The 23,071-nt window shown below is 40.4% G+C and overlaps 1 protein-coding gene and 1 long non-coding RNA gene across 3 annotated transcripts in view; both read left to right on the top strand.

The window, feature by feature from the left end:
• The window catches only part of LOC138980733 (probable methyltransferase-like protein 24), a 40,286-nt gene extending 35,603 nt beyond the window's left edge, over window positions 1-4,683 (top strand). Inside the window, exons 8-9 of the mRNA XM_070353638.1 lie at window positions 2,979-3,120; window positions 4,330-4,683. Coding sequence (XP_070209739.1) covers window positions 2,979-3,120; window positions 4,330-4,683 — 496 coding nt within the window. The remainder of the gene's footprint in view (window positions 1-2,978; window positions 3,121-4,329) is intronic.
• Window positions 4,684-13,751: 9,068 nt separating this feature from the next.
• LOC138980452 (uncharacterized) lies at window positions 13,752-18,536 on the top strand. 2 transcript variants are annotated; one of them, XR_011460334.1, is made up of 7 exons: window positions 13,752-14,140; window positions 14,643-14,741; window positions 14,937-15,029; window positions 15,608-15,655; window positions 15,985-16,082; window positions 17,221-17,298; window positions 18,287-18,536. It is a non-coding gene; the product is annotated as an uncharacterized lncRNA (long non-coding RNA). The 2 variants fall into 2 exon arrangements; XR_011460333.1 differs by having other exon boundaries at window positions 15,593-15,655; window positions 18,287-18,533.
• The last annotated feature ends 4,535 nt before the right edge of the window (window positions 18,537-23,071 follow it).

Consider the following 23,071-nt stretch of genomic DNA (forward strand, 5'->3'; position numbering starts at 1 on the left):
GAAAATGCCAAGCACAAAGCTCCTCTCAAATCCCGTGCATTTCGTGCGTTTAAAAAAAAGCGTGGACAGCGCTCCAGTGTCGAACTGTTGCTGCACTTGTTTGGGCGTGGCTATAAGCATAGTGACATGAATTTGATTGGTCAGTATTTTTAGGCAAAGCACATGTTCTCAGCAAACAGAAAACACAATATTGGAAGCGTGAGTCACGCTACCCAAAAATAAAATATTTTTTTACATATATTTTTTTTCTATAACTTTTTCACCCATGGTTCATCCATCATCTGACATAACTTTTTTAGCGAAATCTAACCATAAGAATATTGAACAAGTCGCGTAAGGCGAAAATACAACATTTAGTCAAGTAGCTGTCGAACTCACAGAATGAAACTGAACGCAATGCAACGCAGCAAGACCGTATACTCGTAGCATCGTCAGTCCACCGCTCACGGCAAAGACAGTGAAATTGACAAGAATTAAAGAGCGGGGTAGTAGTTGCGCGCAGAAGGATTGCAGGCTTTTCTGTACCACTTTTCGTTTTAACTTTCTCAGCGTGTTTTTAATCGAAACATATCATATCTATATGTTTTTGGAATCAGGAACCGACAAGGAATAAGATGAAAGTGTCTTTAAATTGATTTGGACAATTTAATTTTGATTATAATTTTTATATTTTTAATTTTCAGAGCTTGTTTTTAATCCAAATATAACATATTTATATGTTTTTGGAATCAGAAAATGATGAAGAATAAGATGAACGTAAATTTGGATCGTTTTATAAATAATTTTTTTATTTTTTTAACAATTTTCAGATTTTTAATGACCAATGTCATCAATTAATTTTTTAAGCCACCAAGCTGAAATGCAATACCGAAGTCCGGCCTTTGTCGAAGATTGCTTGGCCAAAATTTCAATCTATTTCATTGAAATATGAGGGTGTGACAGTGCCGCCTCAACTTTTACAAAAAGCCGGATATGACGTCATCAAAGGTATTCCCAGGAACTCTCATGTAAAATTTCATAAAGATCGGTCCAGTAGTTTGGTCTGAATCGCTCTACACGCACGCACGCACACACACATACACACACACACACACACATACACCACGACCCTCATTTCGATTCCCCTCTATGTTAAAACATTTAGTCAAAACTTGACTAAATGTAACAAGTCGGGTAAGGCGAAAATACAACATTTAGTCAAGTAGCTGTCGAACTCACAGAATGAAACTGAACGCAACGCAATTTTTCAGCAAGACCGTATACATGCTCATGGCAAAGGCAGTGAAATTGACAAGAAGAGCGGGGTAGTAGTTGCGCTGAGAAGGATAGCACGCTTTTCTGTACCTCTCTTCGTTTTAACTTTCTGAGCGTCAAGGAATAAGATGAAAGTTTTTAAATTGATTTCGAAAATTTAATTTTGATAATAATTTGTTTATTTTTAATTTTCAGAGCTTGTTTTTAATCCAAATATAACATATTTATATGTTTTTAGAATCAGAAAATGATGGAGAATAAGATGAACGTAAATTTGGATCGTTTTATAAACATTTTTTTTTTTTTTACAATGTTCAGATTTTTAATGACCAAAGTCATTAATTCATTTTTAAGTCACCAAGCTGAAATGCAATACCGAAGTCCGGGCTTTGTCGAAGATTACTTGACCAAATTTTCAACCAATATGTTTTTGGAATCGGGAACCGACAAGGAATAAGATGAAATTGTTTTTAAATCGATTTCGGAAAATTAATTTTGATCATAATTTTGATATTTTTAATTTTCAGAGCTTGTTTGTAATACAAATATAACATATGTATATATATTTTTTTCGGAATCAGACAATGACGAAGAATAAGATGAAATTATTTTTGGATCGTTTAATAAAAAAATAATTTTAATTACAAGTTTCCGATCTTTAATAACCAAACTTATTCATTAGTTTTTAAGCCACCAAGCTGGAATGCAATACCGAAGTCCGGCCTTCGTCGAAGATTGCTTGGCCAAAATGTCGATCAATTTGATTGAAAAATGAAGGTGTGACAGTGCCGCCTCAACTTTTACAAAAAGCCAAATATGACGTCATCAAAGGTATTTATCGAAAAAAAAGAAAAAAACGTCCGGGGATATCATTCCCAGAAACTCTCATGTCAAATTTCATAAAGATCGGTCGAGTAGTTTAGTTGAATCGCTCTACACACGCACACGCACAGACAGACACACAGTACAGACACACACACACACACACACACACACACACACACACACACACACACACACACACACACACACCACGACCCTCGTCTCGATTCCCCCTCTATGTTAAAACATTTAGTCAAAACTTGACTAAATGTAAAAAGAAACTTGTCAACCGAGAAAAAAACCACCTTGCTGAACAAGGAAGGGCAGAGGTTTCGTCCATCAGTGACTACACACGCAAAAGACAGTGCTTGTATTCAGGAAAAGGCCATTCCGGTGCCTGCGAGCTCGCTGCTAATTAGGGGCGATAAGCCTGACACCGTTGGGAAGGGGGCCCAGTAGCTAAGTTGGTAGAGCACTGGACTTCCGATCGGAAGGTCGCAGGTTCGAACCCGGTCCAGTACGGACACGGGTCAACTTTATGTGAAGACCCAGAGACGGTATCCATGTTCCACCCCCGTGTCACCACAGTGGCACCTAAGACCTCGGTCATTCTACCATAAGTGCAGATGGCTGATACAACCTAAACACACTTGTGTATCTCATCAAAAGCCATGAGGGCGTAAAACTCGAATTCATATAACCCATATCGCTTCCTTAGGAGGCGAAATAATTAGACATTAAAATTCTCTATTTTCACCGTTAGGAAGAGAGTACTACAGTGGTAGTCCAGGGTTGCGTGAGTTTCAGTTACCGGTGAACAGTTCTAGTAGCAGTTGAGCAGTTGAACACTTCGTACGAGAAGATTCGTCATCAAACATGATCATCAGTGACTGTGGTTTCAGCATGTCGAGGCAGCCGACCTACCGGCGGTCAGACCGGGTCATGTTTTACCGACTGGGTATCGGGGGAACGACACAGACAAAGCGCAACGGGTGGACCCTCCACAGTCTCTCCAGCTTCAGACACATGCTCAACCACACAGACGTAATGCGGCAGCCTGTCCATTCCTTCTTTCTTTTAAATAAGCATCTGTTCTGTGTGTCTGTCTGTGTGTGTGTGTCTCTGTCTCTCTCTGTGTCTCTCTCTGTCTCTCTCTCTCTCTATCTGTAAGCCCTTGTCTCACTCTCTCTCTCTCACTCACCCAAAACATAATAGATTATGTGTGATTACGCGCATGTGTGTGTGTGTGTGTGTGTGTGTGTGTGTGTGTGTGTGTGTGTGTGTGTGTGTGAGTGTGTGTGTGTGTATGTGTGTGTGCGCGCGCGTGTGTGTGTGTGTGTTTGTGAGTGTGTGTGTGTGTGTGTGTGTGTGCATGTGTGTGTGTGTGTGTGTGTTTGAAAAATGAGCTCCAATTAGCAATTCGTGATGTGGCCTTTCGAAAACATGCACACGTTTCACTGTGTGCTGCACTGGTCAGTGACCCCGTAATGTGCAACGTGTGATAGACAGTGTTCGGAAATACCTACATTTAGCCTATGTCCGGTTTATAAGGGTAGTGAAAGAGTGAACACTCTTGCTTTTATTGAGGCAAACTTATTCACATGACATAATTGGCTAGTCCCTAGCGAGGGGTGAGTCTGAATAACGTTGACAAGGAGCCCGTGTGGAGTGTTCGCCTCAACAAAGCAAGAGTATTCACTCAGTCACATGGGACGGGGATGTAGCTCAGTCGGTAGCGCGCTGGATTTGTATCCAGTTGGCCGCTGTCAGCGTGAGTTCGTCCCCACGTTCGGCGAGAGATTTATTTCTCAGAGTCAACTTTGTGTGCAGACTCTCTTCGGTGTCCGAACACCCCTGTGTGTACACGCAAGCACAAGACCAAGTGCGCACGAAAAAGATCCTGTAATCCATGTCAGAGTTCGGTGGGTTATAGAAACACGAAAATACCCAGCATGCTCCCCTGAAAGCGGCGTATGGCTGCCTAAATGGCGGGGTAAAAACGGTCATACACGTAAAAGCCGTGGGAGTTTCAGCCCATGAACGAAGAAACAAACTCAGTCCCAACACGTCCACACCCGATAGGGTTACATCCTGAGTTTGTGTATTGCTCTACTTCCATAAGTACCGAGTTTTTTGTTGTTGTTGTTTTTGATAATGTTTAATCGTCTGTTGCATACAACTTACTACAGACGTCGTGAAACTTGTCTGTTTGAAATGCTAATTAATGCATTCCCTTTCACGCGCTCGTTGCAGAAAGTCATCGACGTTTTAAAGATGGACGTGGAAGAGGCAGAGTGGTCGTCCTTAATTAACATGATCCAGGAACGACAACTGGACAACGTTCGACAACTCTTGGTGGAGTATCACATGACGGGAGACAACGAGAAGACGCTGCGTCATCGGCTGAGCGTCATTCGTGATGTAGAGAGAGCGGGCTTCAAGAAGTTTTACGTCACAAAGAATGCGGCCTGCGCGCGGCCCGCCATCGGAATTCCGATCAAAAGAACTTCGTGTTACGAAGTCCACTACGTCAATTCTAAGTTCATGCGGACCCCTGTGCGAAAGAAGAAACATGTCATAATTATGTCTGGGGCCCGGGAGGGGTAGGGGGGGGGGGGGGGGTGGGGGGCGTGTAGGGGGGTTGAAGGGGAGGAGGAGGGAGTAACAGAATGGGGGAGGGAGGAGGCCAAGGGGTCATATAAAGGGGTAAGGAGTGAAGATTGGCAGTTGTTTTTTGTAATTTTTGGTTTAAGGCTGACGAATCTAATTAAATCTAGTTCTTAATATGCACAACAACTATGGCCTGTTGGACATGAAGCACCATCAATCACAACCATTGACAGGGACTGAGGTATTGCAAGGGTAGTGAATCTATGACGGTAGAGAGAAGAGCAGTGCATTGACTTTCCATCTGAGACATGCAGTTTATTTAGTGGTTGTTGTTTTTTCTTCATCTGTCGCAGGGCGTGTTTTTTCCATGTGTTTATTTCCTTGCCAGGTGTTTTCTACGCGTGATCGATATACATCTGTGTAAATATGTCCATGTAGATATTGTGCGTGTGATTATATGTTCTGTATTTCGTAGTGTGTTCATATGCAAATCAAATCGAATCAAATCAAATTTTATTTTTCGAGGGTTGTGGCATAAGCAATACAACGAGCTTTTTTTCAACCAGCCCTAATCTAATCACATATTTACACGAATATTCACGTAGAAAAAAAGGTAGAGAAAAACAACAACATATGAATATTTACACATTACATATTATACACAAATATATTAATATGTAACGTAGTGAAAACAATGCTGAATACACATGCATAAATAAATGTGTCATTAAAGCTTTGAGTGTTTTTGTGTGGATATAATGAACACTGATGCTTTGGACAAATGAAAATATAACCAAACGAAGTCTTCCATCACTGTGATTTTTCGTAATTGCATGTAGAGAGAGAGAGAGAGAGAGAGAGAGAGAGAGAGAGAGAGAGAGAGAGAGAGAGAGAGAGAGAGAGAGAGAGAGAGAGAGAGAGAGAGAGAGAGAGAGAGAGAGAGAGAGAGAGAGGGTAGACTGGTATGTACACATGTATATAGTCACTAGATGAATACCCGCTTCGCCGGGAAGAAGTCGAGCCGAATACCCGGCTGCGCCGAGGACCCGGCGCACCGCACGAAGGAAGGGAGATAAACGCGCAAAACACTGGAGAAGAGTAATACCCGGCTTCGCCGGGACAGTGACCTTCTAAAAATAGTATAACGGGAATATGGATTGAGCGTTGTCAACAGCGACCTTCTAAAAATAGAAACGGGAATATGGATTGACGCCACACGAAGGAAGGGAGATAAACGCTGAAAACACTGGAGAAGATATTAAGGAAGAGTTACTGGGAATGGATCCAGAGAAAAACCAAAATCGGTTCAGCGCTACGCGCTGAGAGCACTTGTTGAAATATCTCATCGGCCAGGTTGTGTCCGGGGTGTACCTGAATATAGCCACCAAATTTGAAAGAGATCCATCGAGAACTTTGGCCGTGCATCGCGAAGACACAGATAGACACACAGACACACAGACACACAGACACAAGTCGTATATATATATAGATAACCCGTGAATTTCTATTTTTGAGTTATACAATCTTTTTCTTTGTTTTCGTTGGAATGAGTTTATTTATGTGGAAAACAGTTTCCATTTCAGTCTTTTTCTTTTTCTTGTATTGTTTTTTCGTGTTCTTGAATACATTCTTTGCCTTGCCTTGCCTTGCCTTAGTAGAGGTCGAAAAAATTAAAGACAGAACAACAGCAAAAGAAACAAGTCGCGTAAGGCGAAAATACAATATTTAGTCAAGTAGCTGTCGAACGTGAAATTGACAAGAAGAGCGGGGTAGTGGTTACGCTATGCTGCATAGCACGCTTTTTTGTACCTCTCTTCGTTTTAACTTTCTGAGCGTGTTTTTAATCCAAACATATCATATCTATATATTTTTGGAATCAGGAACCGACAAGGAATAAGATGAAAGTGTTTTTAAATTGATTTCGAAAAAAAAATTTTGATAATAATTTTTATATATTTAATTTTCAGAGCTTGTTTTTAATCCAAATATAACATATTTATATGTTTTTGGAATCAGCAAATGATGGAGAATAAGATAAACGTAAATTTGGATCGTTTTATAAATTTTTATTTTTTTTTACAATTTTCAGATTTTTAATGACCAAAGTCATTAATTAATTTTTAAGCCACCAAGCTGAAATGCAATACCGAACCCCGGGCTTCGTCGAAGAGTACTTGACCAAAATTTCAACCAATTTGGTTGAAAAATGAGGGCGTGACAGTGCCGCCTCAACTTTCACGAAAAGCCGGATATGACGTCATCAAAGACATTTATCAAAAAAATGAAAAAAACGTATGGGGATATCATACCCAGGAACTCTCATGTCAAATTTCATAAAGATCGGTTCAGTAGTTTGGTCTGAATTGCTCTACACGCACGCACGCACGCACGCACGCACACACACACACACACACACACACACACACACACACACACACACACACATACACACACACATACACCACGACCCTCGTTTCGATTCCCCCTCGATGTTAAAATATTTAGTCAAAACTTGACTAAATATAATTAGCGTGTGTACGTGTGTGTCTCTGTGTGTTTTTCAACTTGAATTATATTGGTTACACTCAAATAAGATTGGATCTTCGCTTTGTGAACGAACAGACAAATAAAGAGCCTGCCAACAAAACAAGTTCTGTACCTTGCTTTGTATTTACATCTAGTCAAGTTTGACTAAATGTTTAAAGTAAGACTAGGAACCGAGACTAGGGTAGTGGTATGTGTGTGTGTGTGTGTGTAACTGCTGGACAAGTCTTCATGAAGGCCTTAGAGCAAGTTTTATATCAATTCATTTCCCGGTAGCTCAGTTGGTAGAGCACTGGACTTGTGATCGGAAGTTGCATGTTCGAATTCGGGCCGGTGTAACACGAAATTTTTACTCCACGAAAATTTTACTCCGGAGTAAATATTTCGTACAAAATTCTTACTCCGAGTACACTTTTTGTACGAGAAAAGAACTCCCCAAGGCACGAAAAAATCACTCCCTCCACGAAATTGAGTCAAGTTTTGACTAAATATTTTAACATAGAGGGGGGAATCGAGACGAGGGTCGTGGTGTGTGTGTGTGTGTGTGTGTGTGTGTGTGTGTGTGTGTGTGTGCGTGTGTGTGTGTGTAGAGCGATTCAGACTAAACTACTGGGCCGATCTTTATGAAATTTGACATGAGAGTTCCTGGGTATGATATCCCCGGACTTTTTTTTTCGATAAATACCTTTGATGACGTCATATCCGGCTTTTTGTAAAAGTTGAGGCGGCACTGTCACACCCTCATTTTTCAATTAAATTGATTGAAATTTTGGCAAAGCAATCTTCGACGAAGGCCGGGATTTGTTATTGCATTTCAGCTTGGTGGCTTAAACACTAATGAGTGAGTTTGGTCATTGTTTGGAAACTTGTAATTAAAATTATTTTCTTATTAAATGATCCAAAAACTATTTCATCTTATTTTTCGTCATTTTCTGATTCCAAAAACATATACATATGTTATATTTGGATTAAAAACAAGCTCTGAAAATTAAAAATATAACAATTATGATCAAAATTTAATTTCCGAAATCGTTTTAAAAACATATAGATATGATATGTTTGGATTAAAAACACGCTCAGAAAGTTAAAACGAAGAGAGGTACAGTAAAGCGTGCAATGAAGCACAGCGCAACCGCTACCGCGCCAAACAGGCTCGTCACTTTCACTGCCTTTTGCACTAGCGGCGGACTACGTTCAGTTTCATTCTGTGAGTTCCACAGCTTGACTAAATGTAGTAATTTCGCCTTACGCGACTTGTTTTTTCTTGACGTTCGCAGGTCAGACGATCTCCCTACTTCTCGTCGTGGAACAAATACCCAGTGAATACGATACTATGTTTTTGTTCAGAAGGTCGCGACACATCCTGAGGCGCGTCACCAGATCCGATAATTGGTGTGTTTGCAGGGCGAAACAAGAGTTGCCCAGAGCGGTTCGCCACGGGTCGCTCGCAGTGCGAATGACAAAAAGCCGTTTCTTAGAGCAGAGCAGGAAAGTGCTCGCGAAGCACTCGGCGAGCGGCTTTGGTATGCTCGCCCACCGCCCGCCGCGTTATGCAAGATGGCGGCGGTGTTTACACTACGATACCGTATAGCGTGTTTCGATCTTCTCGGCGTGGTTTTCGACGTGACCCGAGGGATCCCCCGCTTTTCAAGGTTCAGGGACTACCCCAGCTAAATTTCCCATCATAACTACATTCTCTCTGACGATTTCACTGACCGAATCGTCTACTAGTTTAAGAAGTACAACTTTTTTCATATCTCGCAGCAATCATGCTTTCTTCGTCGCCATCGTGAAGCGATTTGCCTCGTTGTGAGCCCGTTGCATAGACCAATCCAGAGCGACTTTTCTCTGAGCGGGCTATTGTGATTCTGAGCAACGCATGGCTGGATGCGTCTAAGCTCAAGGACAACCTCCACCCACATAATGGTCCGGACGTACACGTGTACCTTTTTTCGTGTTGGTGCCATGTGATCCCAGCTAAGCTGGATTAGAGGTACCCCACAAACACAATACTAACTTCAACTGAAGGAATGAGCTTGACGAGATACTAGGAAGGATTCTTTTTTTACATTTAGTCAAGTTTTGACAAAATGTTTTAACATAGAGCGGGAATCGAGACGAGGGTTGTGGTGTTGTGTGTGTGTGCGTGTGTGCGTGTGTGTGTGTGTGTGTGTGTGTGTAGAGCGATTCAGACTAAACTACTGGACCGATCTTTATGAAATTTGACATGAGAGTTCCTGGGTATGAAATCCCCGAATGTTTTTTTCATTTTTTTGATAAATGTCTTTGATGACGTCATATCCGGCTTTTCGTGAAAGTTGAGGCGGCACTGTCACGCCCTCATTTTTCAACCAAATTGGTTGAAATTTTGGTCAAGTAATCTTCGACGAAGCCCGGACTTCGGTATTGCATTTCAGCTTGGTGGCTTAAAAATTAATGAATGACTTTGGTCATTAAAAATCTGAAAATTGTAAAAAAAAATAAAAATTTATAAAACGATCCAAATTTACGTTTATCTTATTCTCCATCATTTGCTGATTCCAAAAACTTATAAATATGTTATATTCGGATTAAAAACAAGCTCTGAAAATTAAATATATAAAAATTATTATCAAAATTAAATTGTCGAAATCAATTTAAAAACACTTTCATCTTATTCCTTGTCGGTTCCTGATTCCAAAAACATATAGATATGATATGTTTGGATTAAAAACACGCTCAGAAAGTTAAAACAAAGAGAGGTACAGAAAAGCGTGCTATCCTTCTTAGCGCAACTACTACCCCGCTCTTCTTGTTATATTTAGTCAAGTTTTGACTAAATATTTTAACGTAGAGGGGGGAATCGAGACGAGGGTCGTGGTGTATGTGTGTGTGTGTGTGTGTGTCTGTGTGTGTGTGTAGAGCGATTCAGACTAAACTACTGGACCGATCTTTATGAAATTTGACATGAGAGTTCCTGGGTATGAAATCCCCGAACGTTTTTTTCATTTTTTTGATAAATGTCTTTGATGACGTCATATCCGGCTTTTCGTGAAAGTTGAGGCGGCACTGTCAAGCCCTCATTTTTCAACCAAATTGGTTCAAATTTTGGTCAAGTATTCTTCGACGAAGCCCGGGGTTCGGTATTGCATTTCACCTTGGTGGCTTAAAAATTAATTAATGACTTTGGTCATTAAAAATCGGAAAATTGTAAAAAAAAAATAAAAATTGATAAAACAATCCAAATTTACGTTTATCTTATTCTCCATCATTTGCTGATTCCAAATCAATTTAAAAACACTTTCATCTTATTCCTTGTCGGTTCCTGATTCCAAAAACATATAGATATGATATGTTTGGATTAAAAACACGCTCAGAAAGTTAAAACAAAGAGGGGTACAGAAAAGCGTGCTATCCTTCTTAGCGCAACTACTACCCCGCTCTTCTTGTCAATTTCACTGCCTTTGCCATGAGCGGTGGACTGACGATGCTACGAGTATACGGTCTTGCTGAAAAATGGCATTGCGTTCAGTTTCATTCTGTGAGTTCGACAGCTACTTGACTAAATATTGTATTTTCGCCTTACGCGACTTGTTTACATTTAGTCAAGTTTTGACTAAATATTTTAACATCGAGGGGGAATCGAAACGAGGGTCGTGGTGTATGTGCGTGTGTGCGTGTGTATGTGTGTGTGTGTGTGTGTGTATAGAGCGATTCAGATAAAACTACTGGACCGATCTTCATGAAACTTGAGAGTTCCTGGGTATGATATCCCCAACCTTTTTTTCTCCTTTTTTTGGATAAATGTCTTCTATGACGTCATATCCGGCTTTTTGTGAAAGTTGAGGCGGTACTGTCACGCCCTCATTTTTCAACCAAATTGGTTGAAATTTTGGTCAAGTAATCTTCGACGAAGCCCGGACTTCGGTATTGCATTTCAGCTTGGTGGCTTAAAAATTAATGAATGACTTTGGTCATTAAAAATCTGAAAATTGTAAAAAAAAATAAAAATTTATAAAACGATCCAAATTTACGTTTATCTTATTCTCCATCATTTGCTGATTCCAAAAACATATAAATATGTTATATTTGGATTAAAAACAAGCTCTGAAAATTAAATATATAAAAATTATTATCAAAATTAAATTGTCTAAATCAATTTAAAAACACTTTCATCTTATTCCTTGTCGGTTCCTGATTCCAAAAACATATGTATAGGTTACAACACGAGTGGTTTTTTATATGGCTTGTATTTCAGTCAAGACCCAGCGGATGAATATCATCGGGAGACACGAGCCTCTGGCGAGTGGCTCTCGATTGATATTCCCGCTGGGTCTTGACTGAAATACAAGCCATATAAAAAACCACGAGTGTTGTAATCTGTATATCCCATTCTACCATCAAACACAAAGTGTAGACTACTAGCGGCACTGTTGCGATCTGTGGAGAGTGAAACAGTGGTGCCAGCGAGACTTGGCCCTTTTGCAACCTTAAACTAAGTGACCGTCGCTGAAAAAATAAAACGAATGAGTGCATCGATAAGTACGCGGTAACACTACTTTCAGACCATTTAAAAGCTTTAAGTAAAGGTTCATAAGTTGCAAGAAAGTAATGAAGTCGCATAGAAATTAATTTAGTTGAAGCGTACAATTCTTTTGTTGCGGCGTTTCAGGTCGGCAGAACGGGCGAAACCGGGTTGGCACCCATTTGGCTTACTCGATTCAGAATCGATTCCACGTTGTTTTTCTCGAACGTATTATTATACAATCAGGCTTATTGACAGAGAAGCAAATTTTAGGGAACAAATATGTAGGTTTAGATTTAACCATTTGCTCCCTATTTGAAATGTATCTACGTGATAAACTGTTTTGCGAGTGTGTTTGCATGGATGAACCTAAACTGGTATGGGTGTGAGGAAACGGGACCAAAATGGTGAAGTCGCGAATTGCTGACACCAAGTCTGTCACCGCCGATTGATTGCATTTTGAAGGAATATGACTGGATTACGGAAAAATGCACACATGTTAAGTTCTTGGATACCTTCATCGCCAATGTGGACTTACTGCAGAGCCAGGCAAAAGAGTAGACTTTCTCGCAAAATACGTGAAACAGTCGATGTTTGATACGAAGCGAAGCCACCCCAAACCATGCAGGTAAGACGGCTTCTCGGTCCCGCTACGCATGACACCAGACCAGTGTTGTTGCTTTGAGTTTGACAAACAAACTCGAAACTGTCATTTAAAACATGAGCCAAATGTGTATTGATTGTGTGATTAGTCTATGTGACAGGGCTTCTATTATCTGTGCTCCCTAGCTTCTGTCAGTTCCCACACCGACACTGTGACAGACTCTCACGAACAGTCGTCTGCTTCGATGCAAGGGAGGGTACTCGTTTTTTTGTTTTGGTTTGTAGCCATGGGCATTGTGATAGTGTTCGACTGTTCAAACTAGTGTTATGCACGGGTTAATAAAACTGCGGATAGAACTCTTTGGCAGCAAAACAATTAAGAGTGTATTACAATATATTTGTTTGGCGCAAGGTCAAAGGTCGGGAGGAAAGTAGTTCTTTGCCCAAATCGGAATCTGCACTATCATATATTTTTTGGAGTCCATGATGTATTTATTGAGCTATAAAAATACAACATATATACCCATACTGAAGTAACAGAGACAAAGAAGGGAGGTCATGGGATATAGATATATGTTTGGATTAAAAACACGCTCAGAAAGTTAAAACGAAGAGAGGTACAGAAAAGCGTGCTATCCTTCTTAGCGCAACTACTACCCCGCTCTTCTTGTCAATTTCACTGCCTTTGCCATGAGCGGTGGACTGACGATGCTACGAGTATACGGTCTTGCTGAAAAATGGCATTGCGTTCAGTTTCATTCTGTGAGTTCGACAGCTACTTGACTAAATATTGTATTTTCGCCTTACGCGACTTGTTTACATTTAGTCAAGTTTTGACAAAATGTTTTAACATAGAGCGGGAATCGAGACGAGGGTTGTGGTGTTGTGTGTGTGTGCGTGTGTGTAGAGCGATTCCGAGAAAACTACTGAACCGATTTTCATGAAACTTAATATGAGAGTTTCTGAGTACAATATATACTACCGCGCAATACCGGGTTGTCGATTTCACTGCCTTTTTCACGACTAACGATGGTGTGAACCCGTGATTTGTAAAAACGTTTTACAAATTACGTCGAACCTCTAACCGCGATTTGTAAAAATGTAAAAATATCGCATTCCACAAAGTAATACATGCCTTTTATTATTCAGACCTGGGAACCCCTGTTTTGCACTTGTAGCATTCTCAAAGAAACTTGGCGTATTTTCAGAAAAATGAGTGTACTCCACACATCATTCAAACCTCCCAAATACTGGATTGGTTTAAGTTCAGGCATGGGAACAGGAAATCATCAAAAAGGAGGACAATAATCCACATGTTTGTTAAAGACCGTCTTTAACGTCCGAGGGGGTCAGGGGGCAACGCCCCCTGAAGCTGAGGGTTTTTGGCATTTTCCACACCTAAAACGTGCACCAGGGCTGAGGTGCACGAAGCCAAAGTGGGTGACAACCAATGGGAGATCTGCCCAAGTCGGTCCGCTCCCTCCCGGTCGGGGTGCACGAAGCTTTTTTCACAGGGTTGCGTACCGAATGGGAGGCTCCCGTTTGGACCAGCTAGCTAGCAGCCCCACTCAAAGAAGTTGGCACCCAAAAAAATGGCGACCGCCTTTTTCGAAATGACATTTTTGGAGATTTTACAAAAACAACGCCCAAACGAAAAGGTAGAATGGTGCCTTCCGTTCGATTTCAAGTCATGCTTTTCACATTTCCAAGCAAGATAACCGCTGAGAGTGCAGAAACGCCGCTGTTCGACTTTGAAATCTCGAATCGCAGACGACCTTCGCTTTCACAGTACAATCATAGCAGGTGAGGCAGTGTTACTAATTTCGATCAGCTCGTTTTCGTATTTTTTCTGCAGTACGATCATGTAGAATTATTGGAATCAAAGCAGGAATGACTAAGGCATGCAAATGCGTTGATTTTGTCGAAAGCTGTACAGTAGTTAGCTAGATTCTTTCTGTTGAGTTTGTTTGTATGACTGACTGAATTTCGTCTTCAAAATCTGACCACTTCTGTGATTTTCATTGTTTGTTTAGCTCATCGGCAGGAAAATCGTCAGGCAAAATATCAACCTGTTGAATGATAACGTTAAGATAAGGGATGTTGAAACATGTATCTGCTTGCAAACACAAGCGCAAGGCCAGATCTATCTGCTTCATTGACTGCCAGATTTTCATTGAATCTTCAAACTGACTCGTTTGCAGACTCTCAAATTAGATCCAGTGTTTGTATTCTTAGATTCATGATTGACCATTCAGGCTGTTTACGATGATGACGTTGTGTTTATTTATGCTGATGCAATCTGCAGATCAAAGGGGACTGACCACAGGCTGACCCAGTGATCAATACAACTTGTGTTTACCACTCAACATTTCCTTCCACCTATAACTCAAGGGCAAAAATAAAGGTACATGCTTGTGGATTCATTATGCAATTCATGTCTGTGAAGATCAAGATAGTTGTGAGCTTTAACTGATTATGCTTATTAATATCAGCACCATCCTCATCCCATAACACTCTCATGTCCAACTAGCACTGTAACCAACCTTCAACCCTGCCCCCTCCTTGCCCCCTCTCTGCATAATTATGTTCAATTTTTCAGAATGACCTTGTTATCACTCCAGCGTCTGACCATGGAGTCTACAGGCCATAGTCTCAGATATGATGGGATCAAGAGGATGCCACAATGATCAAGGTAACTTTGCAAATACTCAAACAGATCTAAATGCAGAAGGTGATCCACAAACATGTTTGCTTAAACATTACAAGGTTACACCCAGAACAACAGCTGGCCTTAGTTGCTTATTAACTGCAAGCAACAAAGACCCTCTCCCCCTCCCCTCTTCCACCTGCAACATATATTTTCATATCCATATCCAACTTTTCCATTGCCTCTTATGTTGTATAACTGTTGATATTTAACAGTAACAAGGTTTTGTTTCCAATCAATGGCTCTGCATTTACCCTGTGCACACACACACACACGCGCACACACACACACACACATACACACACACACACACACACACACACACACACACACACACACAAATATATTCACAATCTCTCTCTCCCTGTTTTAAATTCAGTCATTTGAATCACTAACACTTAACTGGGGTTCAGTTACTGAATCTGTGATAGTGTTATTTGGAGTAAGATTATTGACTTTTTTGCTGCGCCTGTTCTTCTTACTGTTTTTCCTATCCACATAATTCGTTTTGTCCATTAAAATGCCTGTTTTTGTTTTAATCACTACAGTATGTGTCCATATAGTTTACGCCTGAGATGTGATGGGACCAAAAGGTTTCCAGAATGAAACAGGTAACTTTTTTTTGTTTACCTGATCTTTGTCATGCAGAAGTTGGTTCACATTATACATTGCAGTGTTGTTGTCTTCCAAATACATTAAGCATTGTACCAGTCATTACATTTAAATGACAATGCTGACTAATATCAAACTTCCCCCGGTTCTCACAGTCACATCTACCCCCCCCCCCCCCCCCCCACCCACCCACCCACCCCACCCCCCCCCCCCCCCCCATCTCATTAGATCACGAACACCACACTAATAAAATCATATATACTGTTGCTGCTGCTAAAAGTTGTTGTGACTTGTTCTTCCTCTGTGTATATGTTTTGTGTTTCCACAGAATGCAGTTCTTCCATGCGCCTCAACGTCTATAGATCTATGGAGTCTACAACATTGTCTGAGATGTGATTTGAGCCACAGCATGTCAGAATGATCAAGGTAACTTTTTAAACACATATAGCTGATCAAACTGAAGAATTCAAACACAGTTTCAGTGGGTTTTTTAATGCATAAAACATTGCAACAGTCAGGGGCTTTCTCCCAATAAAGATTGTGAGGTTTTCTTTGCAAGTTGTTTCGCTATGCAGAGTGTGATGTTTTTGTTTGATTGCCGTACTAAATGAAGATGCACAGATAAAAGAAAGTTTTGCATGTGGAGGAAGGAATATGCTTTTGGTATTTGAGAAGACAAATTTTACTCATTAGAGCTTAAGTATAAATTCCTTACATTTTGAACCAAAATGTCAGATATCACAGATCTCTCAAATTAAAAAAAATTAGGGCATCATTCTGACTTGAACATATACCACACATTTGATAGCCTGGTTATGTTCTGTGTATAGTGGAAACATTTCACTTAATGAATTTCACATGTTGACACCAGTAAATGAATCGCACATCCTCCAATCCCCACCAAAAGAAGTCAGACGTATGTGCCCATGTTAAAACAAGTTTTATTTTTTCCATGTAAAAACCTGGACAAACATGACAATGTGGTGTCTGATATACTGGGTAATATGATGAGGAACGTACCTTTAAAGGCCCAGTCCTTATTGTGAAAGCAGTTCTGCTCAGCTGGAATTTGGTGAATTTGGTTTTTTTTTTACAAGTTGTTTGTTAATGAAGTGAATTCGCAAAAAAAAATAAAGGATAACAATTTGTTGTGCACACAAAGCATTCACTGATTCAGGCTGTTGAATTTTGTCATGTGTCTTGGGAAAGGGGAAGTCTTATTCTACGTAAAAGCATCGCCAGGTTTGGGTTGAGCCAAATCGTTTGCATGGAAAGGACTGTGCCTTTTAAGGACGGATTTTTCATCTATTCAATTGCAGGATAACAACACAACACCGAATAGTTTCTAAGCTATTATTTCTTTTCCTTTCTCGAGTCCCACGAAGTTCCCAATGCTAGGGCATACTTTTGTATAGAAGCTGTTCGTGGAAATGTCATGTAAGTTTTTACACTGGCGAACATGAATTTTTCAGACTGGCTAAAATGAAAGAAGTATGCATTCTTGTGTTTTGTTTCTGCAAGCGGTATCATTTTCCTAATGTTATCTGATTTTGATCTCTTACAGTTTTTACCGCTAGGATATGTACAATGGGCTAATTAAACATATACGCCAGCCCACATTGCAGAACAGGATATGAACAAGGTATGTAGCGCTGTTTGCATCATTCGTTTAAATTCAAAAATCAGACTAATTTGCCTTCTTTGGCATTATGCATAAGAAAATTCATCTTTATTTTTTGCAATGCTGACTGTAATTCTGTGTGTGTGTGTGTGTGTGTGTGTGTGTGTGTGTGTGTGTGTGTGTGTGTGTGTGTGTGTGTGTGTGTGTGTGTGTTTACTGATATATTGTAATTTATTAATCGGCTGAAGACGACACAGTTTCCAACTCCCCAGTGACACTTCTTCAGTCTGTTGCATGCATGATAGCTAACTGAGGTGTCTGCAAGAAAGTAAGGGTATTTCGTATACTTCATACTTGGTGTACATTAATTTCAGCTTCGGCATGACTAGTCCCGAAAGATGCTATTTTGTAGGTGAAATGGTCTGACTTTGGTTGTCTTTCGAAAAAGAATCCAAATTCGGGGATGGACTCAACAGTTCGAGGTTTAAAATGGAGCGGTAGACTAACGAACCCGATTTAATTCTTCAAGATTGATATTTTTGGGGTTATTTGAAGGACGTAGTATACCATAAACAACCTTAGACAATCAGTGACTTGAGTACAGCCATTACAGGCAGGAGGAGGGCATCCCCATAGAGGATTGCGTTCCTGTCATCGGTTAATTTTGCGCAAGTGTGACTCTACCATGAAGGGGTCATTTTTCCAGTCAATCGTGTTCGGCGAATATCTTCATGGTTGTTGTGCATGAATTTCACTTTGTTCATCACCATTCCACGAAGTTTCCTGTTTGTAGGTTTCATGGTCCGATTTTTTAGCTTCTTTCAAAAGTGTTCCAAAGTACCCCTCCATTTAACATGTAAACTCACAACTTTGTTGACCTTCGTCATGCATAAGCTGTAGTTAATAAACACCAAATGATAACTAATTCGGTCAACGGATGTAGAAATTATAAAAACAAAAATTGGGTTGAATTTTGTGTGTGTCACCATCTATGTTTGTATTTTTGCAGGCAGGCAGGGGTGGAGTTGTGATGATGCGGCGCCGGTTGACTGAAGACACACGAACCAGCATTTTTCGGAAGTGTTTGGATCACAAATCAACATTATTTCACATTGAATGGCGGCAGACATTCGAGTATATATTCTCAGCTCAGACGTGTGCTTTGAATTCGGATGTTTAAGAACAAGAGACAAACTTGAATAAAGCCTTACGAAGTACATGATTGTAACTGGAGCAAAAGTGTGTGTGTGTGTGTGTGTGTGTGTGTGTGTGTGTGTGTGTGTGTGTGTGTGTGTGAAGTGCCACAGTTAACAATGACGATGAGACAGAATGCTAAAGCACAGATCCTTTTATTTAACAATCTATATCGTCCTCCTTTTTGACTCACATGCGAAGCAAAAGTGAGTCTATGTACTCACCCGAGTCGTCCGTCCGTCCGTCCGTCCGTCCGTCCGTCCGTCCGGACGTCCGTCCGGCCGTCCGGAAAACTTTAACGTTGGATATTTCTTGGACACTATTCAGTCTATTAGTACCAAATTTGGCAAGATGGTGTATGATGACAAGGCCCCAAAAAACATACATAGCATCTTGACCTTGCTTCAAGGTCAAGGTCGCAGGGGCCATAAATGTTGTCTAAAAAACAGCTATTTTTCACATTTTTCACATTTTCTCTGAAGTTTTTGAGATTGAATACCTCACCTATATATGATATATAGGGCAAAGTAAGCCCCATCTTTTGATACCAGTTTGGTTTACCTTGCTTCAAGGTCAAGGTCACAGGAGCTCTTCAAAGTTGGATTGTATACATATTTTGAAGTGACCTTGACCCTGAACTATGGAAGATAACTGTTTCAAACTTAAAAATTATGTGGGGCACATGTTATGCTTTCATCATGAGACACATTTGGTCACATATGATCAAGGTCAAGGTCTCTTTGACCCTTATGAAATGTGACCAAAATAAGGTAGTGAACCACTAAAAGTGACCATATCTCATGGTAGAAAGAGCCAATAAGCACCATTGTACTTCCTATGTCTTGAATTAACAGCTTTGTGTTGCATGACCTTGGATGACCTTGACCTTGGGTCAAGGTCACATGTATTTTGGTAGGAAAAATGTGTAAAGCAGTTCTTAGTGTATGATGTCATTGCTAGGTTTAGGTCAAGCATGTGAGTCGTATGGGCTTTGCCCTTCTTGTTTTTTTTAAATGTTGCTGTGTTGACAAACGTTCTCCGAGCAAACATCTATCTAATGTTTTGTCATCACATTGAAAGAATTTCTTCTGAGTAGAATGAAGCTGAATTAAAATGTAAAGAAAAAAAAGACCCATTGCTCAAAACATTAAGAAACAGGATGATTTTGGTTCGGTCGTAGACCTAAAAGCATTACCGAGGGATTCATTCGAGGCCAGTGTATCAGTGCAAATTGAAAATCTGTGAAACCTCAGATATAACTTTATAAAACAAACAGAATGTTGATAAAAATAACCAAAATTCGCAGTAGTTTGTTTTTTTGTGTGTTTTTTTTGCATCTCCCTCTTCACCCAACCCCAACACTAATTGATGTGCCCTAAAAGCGCTCAAAAACAGACACACGTTAGTTTTTCGCCTCAGTGCTTATCCACATTTACAAATATTGTATCATTTATTTTTGGTCACTGCCCGTCCCTTTTCTGATAATTATAGTCAAGTTTTCTTTTTCCCTTGGATTCCCGATGGCTCCACGGTAAACACCATGATCAGCGCATGCGCACTAAGGCCACTGAAGTCACTTTCCCGAATCTATTTATAACCTCCGACACAGTAGGGTAAATGACCGAGACGGCTTCGTGCACCGCGACCAAGTGGGAGGGAGAGACCCAAGTCGGTTAGCCCCCAAGAAGGTGACAACTCTCACCAAGTTACCACCCAATGGTTGTCACCCGCTTCGATCTTCGTGCACCTCAGCCCAGGAGACACCATAACTTTACAAAACAGTGCACTTGAAGCTGCAGTAATTTCTCACCAATGTGTTCAAAATCGTTAAAGCTTGTCCTTAATTGGACGAAGTCGACTTCGCGAAACTACCGGAACTAGACTTCGTCGCAGTCCAAGGGAAGGCACTATGGCGGAGAAGAGGGTTATCTTTTCATGTCTTGGCGTCTCAAAACGTGTTAGCCAGAAAGCGCATGCGCGTAGTCTCGACCAGCGCGTGGTGTGCTTCTTTCTGAGTATTTTACGTCACAAATTGTACTTTACGTACTTGATGACGTACACTACATTGGGGTGTGCACATTAAAGATCCTACGATTGACAAAAGGGTCTTTCCTGGCAAAATTGTATAGGCATAGATAAAAATGTCCACCAAAATACCCGTGTGACTTGGAATAATAGGCCGTGAAAAGTAGGATATGCGCCGAAATGGCTGCGATCTGCTGGCTGATGTGAATGCGTGATGTATTGTGTAAAAAAATTCCATCTCACACGGCATAAATAAATCCTTGCGCCTTGAATATGTGCGCGATATAAAATTGCATAAAAAAAAATCCTTGCGCTTAGAACTGTACCCACGGAATACGCGCGATATAAGCCTCATATTGATTGATTGATTGATTGATGATGACGTAATAATTGTAACACATAGTTATGTGTTCTATTTTGTTTACTGAGCACGGTCGGGACCAGTCGGCGTGAGCGCTGGAATTTCGAGTTTCATTCCACATGTCAATGCATCGCAGTATGAAATAATACAGGTAGGAGGTAGTTCTTGTACTTTGGGTCAACCAAAGTCGATAAATTCATTCTTCACTACGGTATTGAGTCTGATTTCGTCGTCCATCTTGAATCGAAAAGCACTCTTCTTACAACAACAACAAACAAACAAAAACTTTGTTGCGAGCTACGGCGAAGCTTCGCATGTCAAAACTTGAGAAGCGATGTTGGGGTCAAAGTACCACGCCGTAGCTGTGGGGTTTTGGTATAAAGACTTTGCGAAGCTTCGTGTAGTCGACTACGGGCTCAATTAAGGACGGGCTTAACAGAGAGCTCCACTGTGTGTTCGATATTTTGGACAGCTGTTGCTCGAACATGGTTAGAACATAATACAATTCCCCAGAACGATTGCGTGCAAGACAACTGCTTATGGAACAATCCAAGTATAAGTTATCAAAATAACGTTCTGTATTAATGAGAACTGGGCCCGGTCAGGCATTACGTATGTAGGAGACATGTTAGGTAATCACGGTATCAAGTCCTATCCCGCTATCCAAGCAAGTGTTTACGCTTCACCTGGCCTCTATTTGGAATATATTGTAGTTCGATCAGCAGTATCTGAATATATTAAGAAAAGCAATTATGATCCTAACCAACCTGTATTGAATAGACAAAACAATCTTCTTTTCAATAAAACGAGTATTAAAAGTGCCAGGCAATTCCGTGAATATATTGTTGAAGAAAAGTACACTACCCCGAGATCTATCAACTTCTGGCGTGATATGTTTGGCATTAATGTCGACCAGTCACATTGGAACCTGGCCAAAAATGTAACCCAAGAATCCAGATTAAGAGAGCTGCACTGGAAAATATTACACACGATTTATCCAACAAATGTTCTTCTGTATAAAATTGGAATACGAGATAGTGAGAGATGCCCCTTCTGTCCAACCGAAATAGATTACGTTGAACATTTTTTTGTTACTTGTAAGAAAATAAAAGTGCTATGGAGATACGTTGAACAAATTATTTATGAGAAATATAAAATAAGAATAGTCTTTGAAGTAGAACATATTTTGTGTGGTTATATTAATGGTCCTGACTCAATAAAATGCAAATATATAAATCACTTGATTTTGATAGGAAAGATGTGCATAAGCAAATATAGATACGGAACTCCCACTGATATTATAATAATGTTTGACAAAGAGAACCAAATACGAAACGTAGAATAGTGTATCATATATACTTCTTTTCTGGCTTCCCTCACCGCCCCCTCTTTCTTTCGTTTCGCTAAAAGGAGAACGGTACCGGGGTAAAGGCGGAACTTACATTGTTACACTAAACACCACTTGTATGAAAAGAGAACTGTTACTAAGAAAACTTTAGCACGCTTAAAATTTGCTTTTCCTCTCTCCATCATGACACCGCCACAAACAACACCTAAATCAACCCAAACACAGACATATGTAAAACAATAACCAACATTAAAGATGCAAGATTTTGTCCATTGTAGAAAACCACATACAATTGATAAATTTATAAAACGCCAATGAAGAAGGACGCTCAGCTGTAGAGAGAAAGAAAGAAAGAAGAGAAAAGGAAGAAGAAAAAAAATAAATAAATAAAAAAAAAATTAGGGTTTCATTCTTTTCATTTATTTTTCAGCTTGAAGCGGACTGCATGCAACTGAGGCAAAAAAAAAACACCAAAAAAACAACAACAAAAAACAACAACAAACAAAAAAAACTTCGTTGCGAGCTACGGCGAAGCTTCGCATGTCAAAACTTGAGAAGCGATGTTGGGGTCAAAGTACCACGCCGTAGCTACGGGTGTTTGGTATAAAGACTTCGCAAAGCTTCGTGTAGTCGACTACGGGCTCAATTAAGGACGGGCTTAACAGAGAACTCCACTGTGTGTTCGTTTTAGACTTTGCCTTTCGTCAACCAGATCGAAATCTTCACTCTCTCCTCAAGCCAACCAAAATTCCATTTGTTTTTCACACTTGAGTCGATTTCGGCCCGAGACTACATTTTGATAGCCTGGGCTAACCATACCCGAAGACGGAGACGGGCCACACTCGTCTGTGCGAAGCATGCAACCG

The sequence above is a fragment of the Littorina saxatilis genome, linkage group LG11, assembly GCF_037325665.1.
Source record: "Littorina saxatilis isolate snail1 linkage group LG11, US_GU_Lsax_2.0, whole genome shotgun sequence".
Classification (NCBI taxonomy): domain Eukaryota; kingdom Metazoa; phylum Mollusca; class Gastropoda; order Littorinimorpha; family Littorinidae; genus Littorina; species Littorina saxatilis.